Source organism: Neofelis nebulosa, chromosome 5, assembly GCF_028018385.1.
Source record: "Neofelis nebulosa isolate mNeoNeb1 chromosome 5, mNeoNeb1.pri, whole genome shotgun sequence".
Taxonomy (NCBI): domain Eukaryota; kingdom Metazoa; phylum Chordata; class Mammalia; order Carnivora; family Felidae; genus Neofelis; species Neofelis nebulosa.
In genome coordinates this window covers 87,308,675-87,320,324 of record NC_080786.1, presented here as the reverse complement: position 1 = coordinate 87,320,324, position 11,650 = coordinate 87,308,675, and the positions used below count along the sequence as shown (strand labels likewise).

Below are 11,650 nucleotides of genomic sequence, written 5' to 3'. Positions count from 1 at the left end.
ATCTCAGGTTTGTAAGTTCTAGTTCTAAACACTTAAACAGGGGCGCCTGGGTGGCTCAGTCGTTTGAGTGTCCAACTCTTGATTTTGGCTCAGGTCATGATATCAGGGTTTGTGGGTTTGAGCCCCTCATTGGGTTCTGTGCTGACAGTGCACAGCCTGCTTGGGATCCTCTCTCTCCCTCTCTCTCTGTCTCTCCCCTGCTCTCTCTCTCAAAATAAATAAATAATCTTAGTAAATAAATACATAAACTTCAAAAATGGTGATGGGAAACCTGGATAAACAATGGGGAAAAAAAAGTTGGACCATACTTACTCCCCTACACCAGGTTAAATATCAAATGAGTCAAACATTGAAATGTAAAACATACACGCATATTTAGGAGGGGGGGAGGAACGTTAACACCTTTATACCTGTGGAGAAAATCCTTTTAACAAAAACTTCAAAATTTGTGGGGTTTTTTAATGATTGAAAAATTAATAAAGATAAAAAATTTAAGCATGGCCAAAAAAAAAAAAAAAGCCAATTTGTCTAGGATAAATTGGTGTCAAAATATAAGATCAACATTAAATAACTAAGACCCCAAATCTGAGTTTATTACTTATGAAAGGGGCAGCTATGCAGGTAGGTGATCAGTGATCAGCATTTCACAAAGCAAACTGCCAATCTCATATGGGGAAGTGTGATAGTATTGACTGTGTTGGAAAGTGTTTACTGGCATTAGACCACCAATGATCAGCTGACTTTCAAAGCATGAGGCTGTCACTGATTGGTTGGTTCTCAGAGGTGTGTTCAATGAACCAAGTTGTCATTGATTGATTAGACAGGCTTATAACCTGTTCTGGTAAGGTTCTTTGTTACCATGGCTATGGAAAACAATCAATCTTTTTTCTCAGAGTGCGGGGACTTTTTTATTCCCATTGGGAATTTTTTTTGTAACTTATTACAAAGAAAGGGTCAGTCTTCCCAATACATAAAAAGCCCCTAGAAATGGAGAAGTCCAACAACTCAATAGAAAAATAAGAAAGCAAACAAAAATAAATACTGTTCTTAGAACATTAATAAAAAAAAAATAAAAACACCTCAACCTTATTCAAAAAAGTATTTTCTATAGTAATTGCTCTTAAGACCCTGGAGAAAAACACAAACTACATTCCATAAAATTAAGGTGAAATGTCAAAATAACTCTTTGACATTTTAAAGACAATTTAATGCAAAAGCCACCAAACTTAGAATAAATGTTTCAGAAAAATACAAGATAGATACATCAAAGATTTTTTTTTAAGCCAAAGAAAAGAGGTATAGTTTGGTTCAGGTCTCATTTTTTTTGGTTTCTTTCACTATTATGCAACATTAAAATTGCTACTTTTCTCCCTCCCCCCAAAGACTTGGGTAATTAGGCCTCTTATCTATTTTTTGTTTTGTGACCTGCTCTTATCAGCACACCTCCAAAATTCTCTGCTTTAAAAAATAAACCAATTAATGTCATTTTAGTTTATACAAATAAAGGCTTTAAATAAAAGTTTGCTAAGCATTTGCCAGTAGAAGGAATCAAGTAGATTTTTTTTTGTTTACAAGATGCTTTTTTTTTCTAAATGGTAAATCATTCTTGAAATCCTGAGAGTTTTGAACACTGTTTTCAATTCAATAAATTTAAAATACAGTTGTATAAACTACAGCACTTCTAGTTCTTTGGAAGTGGAAAAATTCTGTCACACGTTAGAACCAAAATTGATCTAGTATTGTCTTAGTGTCTCTTGCTAAAATTATATAATTCCTCTGTCATCTTACTTTTTTTGCAATCTAGGCTTACCCCAGAGAGTTACTTCATCATGATCTACTTCAGTTACTCAAATGCCCTCCTTATAAATTTTATCCAGGTGTTCTAACTCTATTATCTCTGAGATGTACCCAGAAATACACTCCTAGGAGCTCTGGGAATTTAGTGATGATGCCTGAGGCCTCAATTTTCTATATAAGAAATGTCAGAGAGGGGTTCTTGGCATCCGGATAGGTGAGGAACTGGAAAGCTTGTAGGGAGTCAGGACAATGGTGGCTTTAGGGGAGGTTAGTCTGTGTGGAGTGGCACACACAAAATTTTGAATTATCAACTCTGATCAACACGGGGGACATTCAGATATCATCAGGGTGATAGAAACTGAATAATTGGGAGGGCTTTCCTCAGGTACTTGGGAAGGTTGTCCATAGTTGTCTTCCACAGATCCTTAACGAAGTTTTACTTATGCACATTTGCATGTAAGCATCATTTTCCCACATAGTTTACTCCATCTTGTCAGGATAAGAACTTTCCACAATTTTGCCTTAGAAAATTCAAAATATCAAGGCTGGCTCAGTCGGTTAAGCATCCGAATTTGGCTCAGGTCAGGATCTCATGGTTCCTGGGTTTGAGCCAGGCATCAGGCTCTGGGCTGACAGCTCAGACCCTGGAGCTTGCTTCAGATTCTGTGTCTCCCTTTCTCTCTGCCCCTTACCCCACTCATGCTCTCTCTCTCTCTCTCAAAAATAAACATTAAAAGAATAATAATAAATAGGGGCACCCGGGTGGCTCAGTTCGTGAAGCCTCCAACTTCTGCTCAGGTCATGATTTCACGGCTCATGAGTTCAAGCCCCATATCAGGCTCTGTGCTGACAGCTCAGAGCCTGGAACCTGCTTCAGATTCTGTGTCTCCTTCTCTCTCTGCCCCTCCCCTGCTTGCACTCTGTCTCTCTCAAAAATAATAAACATTTTTTAAAAATAAAAAAATAATAAGTAAACATAAAAAAAGTTTAAAAATTTCAAGACGTCCTAGACCCAGAATCTATTGAAGGAAATCATCTCTGGTGTGGTTCCCCTCCCCCACCTTCTCTTTCAGTTCCTAAGCCTGCCATTCCAAACTCAGTTGTGATATAAAAGACACTTTCCCAGACTCTCCCACACTCCTCCATCAGCAAGCTCCCTGCTCAGTTCTATTAACAAGTGACAAAAGGGAAAAAGGGGGCGTCTTGCTTTTTGCTGTTCCTCTCAATGTTACCCCAGCAGTGGCAGTTGACTCCAGCTACCAAATTCCTTTAACTTTTCTAGAACTAGATTCACTGGACCCTTTCACAGCACTAGAACCTGAGAGGGGTCTTTCTCAGAGCTCTAAACACCAACTCCGTACCATCGGCCCTCCTCCAACTCTTAAGCGCCTCATTCTAGTAACTGAAACCCTTTCTTTTTGTTTTCCAGCTTTGAGGGCGGCAGCCACTTCCTGCAGTTATCATCTCTGAATTATCTCAGTGTTCTCTTTTGTGCGAGCACCTGTCTAACCAATTCCCTATACTGTATACCCTCTGTTAAAGTATTGATTGTGGTTTTTCTTATCTTAACTGGACCCCGATCAATACATATATCTAGTACAAACTGAACAGGGAGTGGGGTGGGTTCTCATCCTCAAGAAAAGTCCATGGTAAGTCAGTCTAAGATGGAGCGGAAGGATACAAAAAATGGACACTCAGTGTATGACCTCCAACTGAAAGCCTTCTGAACTGAACTAGTTCCAGGGGACAAGAGCCTAACAGTGGAGATTCTGGAGCTACAAAGGACATGTTGAAGAGAAATGTAAAGTCAGTAAAATGTAGAGTCCCCTCAGTTGAACTCAAGGTTCAAGTTGCCTCAAGTCCTGCCAACATCGAGGTAACATTTGGAAAAAACAAATCAAACTCAAAATTCAAAGTCGTAATTGTTTATTAAGATGTCTATGCAAGGAATAAGAAATGAGTAAACATACAGTAGTGGCTTGACTCCCATCTTTTTAATCTCAAAATGGTTAGTGTTTCTCACACCTTTATGCACACCAACTATGAATTAGTATCGGCATCTACGGAAGCCACTTAGGATTTCTGGGAATTCGTTTCCTCTGGGGCCAAGGTCTCTTGTGACCTGGGAGCTGTCACACATGCCTGGCAGAGGAGAGGTGAGTGGAGTCTTCCTCAGTAGACAGAAGATGATTGCAATTTATTGGATGCCACGTTTGGAGATTGATGGGAGCACAAAGTCACTGCATGAAGTGAGACCCTTCCAGGAAATGGGCAGAGAATAGCCAGGGGGAAGGGACCATCACTTATTCTGGTTCTTTTTTGAGTCAAGGCCTGTGCTAGTTGCTTACCATTTGATAGCAACTAGGTTAGTTACATTATGATTCCCATATAGAAATTAAGAAAGTGAGATAATGAAAGGCAAGTAGTTCACCTAAGTCATACAGGTAGTGACCAAATTAAGAAGGGAATTCTTTTCTTCTTTCCTGCACTATATACGTCCTTGTTTTTGCAGTCCAAAACATGCCCAAATTACTAGCCCCATAGTTAAATTCCTTATGGATTAAATATTTGTGAACTAAGCTAAATTAAAACCATTCTTAGCCCACAGGACCTAAAAAACAAAGAGTATGCAGATTTGGCCCCTGGGATGTACTTTACCAGACTCTTGTGCCAGGGCTTCCAATTGAACTCCTGGTGTGTTTAATAGGCTTCTTTCCCCCTGGTAGGTAATGAATGCTTTTCTTTGGTCTCATCAGCAGTGTGAGCCTGATGACAATTCTCTCTGCTTTTCAGCCATTTTCAGCCTTTTAGCCTCTGCCCCAAGCAGTTTCAAAATTCTGCAATTACACCTTGATGGGAAAACTGGCATTGTGTTTTAGGACTTTCAAGTCTCCACTATCTTCATTCCAGCTTCATCAGAAAGCCAAGAGCTCTGTTAGTTTCTGTTCACCAGCACCAGCCCTGATTCTTGTCCTGCATTCAAAACAGGCACCTGCGACCAGCAAAACCACTTTTTGGTTGCAAACATCAGTTCACTTTTCTGACGTCTCCCTTCTCTAGAATCTTAGCCCCAATTTAGTCCTCATTGTTTCAGTAGCTGTCTGATGCTTTTCAAAAAGTAGGTAATTTTACACTTTTAACTTTTTTTCATGTTTATTTATTTTGAGAGAGCTCATGCACAAGTGAACAGGGGAGGGGCAGAGAGAGAGGGAGCTCTAGAGAGAATCCCAAGCAGGCACCATGCTGTCAGTGCAAAGCCTGACTCGGGGCTTGATCTCACACTGAGATCGTGGCCTGAGCCAAAGTCAAGAGTCAGACGCTTAACTGATGCTTAAACAACTGAGCCACCCAGTTACCCCTTTACATTTTTACCTGGCTTTTCTCATTGCTCTCAGCAGGATTATAGGTTTGCTGTAATGTTACCTGGAAAGCATAAGTCTTGCTTTTTTACTTTATTTTTTAATGTTTTTATTTATTTTTGAGACAGAGAGAGACCGAGCATGAGCAGGGGAGAGGCAGAGAGAGAGGGAGACACAGAATCTGAAGCAGGCTCCAGGCTCTGAGCTGTCAGCACAGAGCCCGACACGGCGCTTGAACTCACAGACTGCAAGATCATGACCTGAGCTGAAGTTGGACGCTTAATGGACTGAGCCATGCAGGTGCCCCAAGTCTTGCTTTTCAAATGATTTTAAAATAGTACCTTAAAGCTAAATACATTCAAATTCACTCACAATGCTGTATTTTTTTCACACTGAAAAAATCTTCCGGAATTACGATTTTTAAAATTTAAAGGCAAAAAGACCATTTAGAGTGGTGCAGGCTGAGATGAATAAACTTCCTTTATCTTGCAATGTTTTTTAAGTTTACTTATTTTTTTAGTAATCTCTATATCCAACGTAAGGCTCAAACTGACAACCCTGAGATCAAGAGTCACATGCTCTTCCAAATGTGCCTGCCAGATGCCCCCATCTTGCAATATTTTAATAACATTAAAATTCTGACTAGATGATACATTCAATATGATTGATCAAAAAAAGTTATTCTTCCCCCCCTTTCCCCCAGCCACCCAGTTTCTCTTCCTGCTGGCAACATTTACTGAGTCTCTTTCTAGACATTGTATGCAAATACATGTATATATCTTTTCACATCAGTAAAGTGATTCTGTTGTTGCTGTTGATTGCTATATAGTATTTCATCGTACCATCATTTATTTAGTATCTATTGATGTGACATTAAGTCTGTTTCTAAGCTTATTATTATAAACAATGCCATACAAAAATGTTTTGTACAGGTCGTTCTACATACATGTGAAGATAGTTTTAGGAAATTCCTAGAGGTTGAATTGCTAAGTTCAGAATTGGGATTTTAAATTTTCTATTGATACCAAGCAACAGGATAAGAGTGCCTACTTTCCCACACTCCTGACAAGATTAAAAAAACACACATACAGGGGCGCCTGGGTGGCTCAGTTGGTTAAGCGTCCGACTTCAGCTCAGATCATGATCTCACAGTCCATGAGTTTGAGCCCCACGTCAGGCTCTGTGCTGACAGCTCAGAGCCTGGAGCCTGTTTCAGATTCTGTGTCTCCCACTCTCTCTGTCCCTCCCCTGTTCATGCTCTGTCTCTCTCTGTCTCAAAAATAAATAAAAACATTTTTAAAAATTAATAAAAAAATAATTAAAAAAACCCAAAATACACATACAGACGCAAATACAAAACAAGAAACACCTTTATCTTAATTAATTTGAAGGGTAGAAAAATAAAAATGTATGCACATTAGTGTAAGTGATATTATGAATTTCACATATTTAAGAGTCATTTGTATTTCCTTTCCTGGGAAGGATGTTTCTTGGGATTATTTCTAATTTTCCCTTTGAGTTATTAGTCACTTTCATAATGTATTGGCAGATGCTTCATATAAAGGAAATGACCTCTTTGTGATGCATTGTATCTATTTCTTCCCCAGTTTGCCATGTTTTCCAGTTTTCATTATGCTAATAGTTTTAGTTATGCAGAACTTTGAATTTTTATGTAGTTAATTTTTATTTTTTTAATTGTGGTAAAATACATGTAATAGTCCATTTTTAATTATTTTATTTTCAGATTCTCCACTTCTGCGGTCCTAGGTGCTCTCTGAGAAGTTAATAACTCTCACATCCCTTCCACAAAAAGGAGAGAAGTAGCGATACACTCTAATGACTGACATAACATTTAGTAGTTTCTAACAAAAAGACATATAAGGTCAGATTATCCAAAAAACTAACAGAGAAATTAAAACTTATCTTAAGGTCAGGAAGACTTCTTCACTGACAATTAAGTGGTTAAATGTATAAATCCTAAAGATGTCACACTATTTCCCTTTTTGGTCATGGACTATTCCAGGAAAATTTAATTATATAATTTTTGAGGAGTTCCAAGAGTATTCAACCTAAAATGTAAAGTGAAATTGCTCTTAGAAAAATACTGGTTTGATGAAAATAGATTTTAGCATATTTTAGAGAAATCTGGTTAGCTTCTGACTAGACTTCATTTCAGCACGATCATTACTCAGAGGGCAATCATTCTTTTGTTGAGAAGGGGCAAACTAAATTTTAAATTAGCATCAGAATTCTACCCATAATTACCCAATCAATACTGATGTAGATGCCACCAAATATGCAAAGATTAACAGAATTTCAGTTACAAAATTTGGAGGGAAAAATAATAAGGGTATAAAAATACTGACAAATTTAAGCTAGAATTAGCTCCAGGACATTTTATTATACTTTTATTTTAAAAGGATGAATAACTAGAGATCAGCAGAAATGCTGTTAAAACTGTTATTTGCTTAAAGCTGTTCATATTAATGAACAAGAGATTACATCTCTAAGTTAAATTTCACAAAATGAAATCACTGCCTTCTGATTTAACTTTCAGGGTAAGATGGCAAAACTCAAGCATCAGACTTTTTCTGTCCATAAACACAAATAAAAGTCAGCATCAATATAAATGATAATATAAGGAAATAAACACATGGTTATGTCTCAAGTCCCATAATATGAGATGATATTGATTCCTATTTATTCCCCTAGAATACCAGAATAATAGAAATGTGAATTCCCCAAATTTCAGGCAATTTAGTAACTGATTTTTATTTTGACACCAGATACTGTGGTGTGAAAAGCCTAAACCCAAATGTTTTCCACGTCATTAAGCAGAGAAAGGAGGAGGGGGAATCCTCTGCCAAACCTCACCTGCTACTCCATCCTAGACCTTGTTTCTAATTATTCACTCAGTTCTAGCGTTTCCAAATTGTCGATCCACCCCACTGAGCCTCACCCCAACTCTTAACTCCTTTTGCAACAAGAGTCTAGTTTCCTTTGTCAACTAATTCCTAATTTTCCAAGAAACTCTGATTTTTCTGATTTCATAATGATCATAAACCATTTTAAATGGAAGAAAATGCTATAATGCTTAAAATAATTAAAGTGGAGATGAAAACTAGATTACTTTAGTGTTATGGAAGATGCATGTCATGTGCTCTGCAAATATATGGGAAAGTTGTAAGAAAACTCCTAACTACCTGGTATAGTATAATCTTACTTTGATTACTAGTTAGGACAAAAAGGGAAGGAGGCAAAGGCCATAAAACATGCATTTTTGGGAAAGAGAATGGCACTTGAAAATTTCTTGGGAGTTCACCAAGGCATTCTTATATCCATAAGGATTGTCCAACAGTATATCACAGTTATTAAAAAAGGAAAGGATTGGGACTCCTGCTTACCACTGAGTTTGGCAGAAACATATTTATATATTTCTCTCTTGTAATCACCAGTCCTTTAATTAAGGACAATGAGTGTGACCACAGAGCAAAATTAACGAAAAAATTTATAAAGATTCTATGATAGAAGAGAGCTTCACAATCCAGCTTTACTAGATTATGAAACACTCCCTTTACCCACACATTACTTCGTATACCTCTGAAACATCTGAAAAATACTTTTCTGTGACTTACTAGGCTGTAGGGAATGAGCACTTTTAGATACATTACAATTATCTCTAGAAGAATTTGGCATCTTTCTCCCATTAACTGAATGTTTCAACTGGATCTTAAAAGATGGCTGCCAGTTTTCATTTTTTGAGCCTCTCCGAGATTCTGAATGCTCTATATCAGTCTGTCTTTTGCAGTTCCTGTCTTTGGAATTTTTCCTCTGTCCATTTAGCAACTTGTCTGGTGGTGAAGATGTAGGACGTAACTGATATTCATCTGGGGATCCTTTTTGCCGGTTTGGCTTCATTTGTTCTTTATCTACTTGTTTCTGAAGCTGTAATGCTAACAACCTGTCCTGTTCTTCCTGTTTATGTCTCTCAAAAAGTAAGCGTTCCAAATCTATCAGTTTTTGGGTAAAATTGATTTCTGTTTCCTCTTGGTCTGAGGAAGCTCTGGGGAACATTTTCCTTCTTTTTGCAGAAATGCAGGGATCCCTGACTGCTTCGAATGAAGATTCCTGGTTTTTTCTTTTGGAAGTATCTTTACTGGTCAGGAGGCAAGAGTCTTCATTTTCTGTCTCAACTGTGTTACTTTCAATTATCTGTGTCATACCTGATATAGTGCATGCGCTCTCTGTTTCTCCAGAGCATGGAACTCTGGCTTCAGGTCCCTCATGATTTAGGACACATAACTCTTTATCATGATTGCTTGGTCTCATTTTGACTTCTGCTTCAAGGCACCACTCTCTACCACTGGCATATAACTGAGGCATAGGTGACTCTACTGAAGACTTTGCACCTTGTTCTTGAACGTCCATGCCTATTTGCGGAGAAAGTGTTGGCATATCTTCTTCAATTTCTGTATCTTGCCTTGTTGGGCTATTTACAATAGTACCGTCAGTTTCCTGTAGAAAACAGAAAAAGACTGAGTGAACCAGGGGAAAACATCTAGTCATAATATAGAAGTCTAATTATACTGATACTCTAGCTTAATTGTAACTGTAAGATAGTTAGCATTAAGGGTGCCTGGGTGGCTCAGTCAGTTGATTGTTCAATTCTTGATTTCAGCTCAAGTCATGATCCCAGGGTTGTGGAATCGAGCCCCGTGTCAGGATCTCTGAGTGTGGAGCCTGCTTAAGATTCCCTTTCTTGGCGCATCTGCGTGGCTCAGTCGGTTAAGCACCTGACTGTTTCCACTCAGGTCATGATCTCGTGGTTCGTGGGTTCAAGCCCACATCAGGCTCCGTGTTGATGGTGCAGAGTCTGCTTGGGATTCTCTCTCCCTCTCTCTGCCCCTCCCCTGCTCACTCACTCTCTCAAAATAAACAAACTTTAAAAAAAGAAAAAGATTCTCTCCTTCTCTCTGCCCTTCTCCTCTGCTTGTACTCTCTCTTTTTAAAAAAAAAAAAAAAAAATTTTAACGTTTATTTTTGAGACAGAGAGAGACAGAGCATGAACGGGGGAGGGGCAGAGAGAGAGGGAGACACAGAATCGGAAGCAGGCTCCAGGCTCTGAGCCATCAGCCCAGAGCCCGACGCGGGGCTCGAACTCACGGACTGTGAGATCGTGACCTGAGCTGAAGTCGGATGCTTAACCGACTGAGCCACCCAGGCGCCCCATGCTTGTACTCTCTCTTAAAAAGAAAAAAAAACAAAAAACAAAAAAAACAGCGTTACTACTAATGATATACATTAATTGTTAATAGTGTTTTTATTCTGGGGGTGCCTGGGTGGCTCAGTCAGTTAAACGTCCAACTCTTGACTTTGGCTCAGGTCTTGATCTCACAGTTTCTGAGACTGAGCCCTGCATGAGGCTCTGCACTGACAGCACAGGGCCCACCTGGCATTCTCTCTCTCCCTATCTGCCTCTCCCCTGCTTGTGCGCATGAGTTCCCTCTCTCAAAATAAATAAAAACTTCAAAAAAATTTTTGAAATAGTATTTTTATTCTGTGTGCCAGTTTAGATTAAGGCATTCCCTCATTTTCACTCCCATGAATACCTACAGATTAAAATGTACAAACTGGATTCTATATATGGCCAGTAAACTGGCACTAGGACCTGACCTCTCTTTTACCTTACAAACTTCCTCTAGCCCAGAGGTTTTTAGCCCCTTTTTGTGCTATGGACCTTCTACCTTTCAGCATTTTGGTAAAGTTTACAGATGCCTACTGAATATTTTTCAATATAAAAATAAACACCTAGGATTACAAAGGGAACAACCTGTATTGCAACACAATTATTAAAAATGTTTTACTTTCTGATGTAATAATGTATACCCATCAATACACTAAATATTAAGACCTAGTGGCAAGTCTAATAACTTGTAATATTGAAGTAGGGATGAATAACAATATTTCAAGAAACCTGCTATAAATGTAAAGTGATAAAAACCTGTGCTTTCCACTGATGATCAAAGGTACAGCTTTTGCTAATAGTATTATGGTTTCCAGTCTACATTCATAATTAAAGGAATGACAGGTTAGGTGAAAGTAAAGATAAACCTTTTCTTCCATTGAGGTTCGTATGTACTCCCCGGATTCTAACTGTAGACCTTATCAGGTTAAGAAACTTTGTTTTTGCCAGTATATTTCTTCTCACCTACAGGTCTGAGGTAAGTAAAGACCTAGGATTAGTTTTGACCTTAAATTTTTTACCTACTCTGCTTTGCATTCCTTATAGCATTTCTTATGAACCAATGTGGTTGGACTGGACAAATTCCAGGTTGCTTACCTGGTTTTGCTGTGGGCATGAACAGGAAAAATATCCCACCCTACAGTGCTTATTCCATCCTCAGTTCCATTATGAGCCAGACCATGTGGACCTGAATCCTCCCTCTATCATCTCTACTTAATGGACTTGGTACAAGTCTCATATCTCTGTGTGC

The 11,650-nt window shown here is 38.5% G+C and overlaps 1 protein-coding gene across 1 annotated transcript in view; it reads right to left on the bottom strand.

Annotated features, from left to right (window-relative positions):
• Positions 1-3,706: 3,706 nt before the first annotated feature.
• Positions 3,707-11,650, bottom strand: part of RNF168 (ring finger protein 168) — a 41,450-nt gene continuing 33,506 nt past the window's right edge. Inside the window, exon 7 of the mRNA XM_058730977.1 lies at positions 3,707-9,671. Within this exon, the coding sequence (XP_058586960.1) occupies positions 8,742-9,671 (930 nt within the window). The 3' untranslated portion in view covers positions 3,707-8,741. The remainder of the gene's footprint in view (positions 9,672-11,650) is intronic.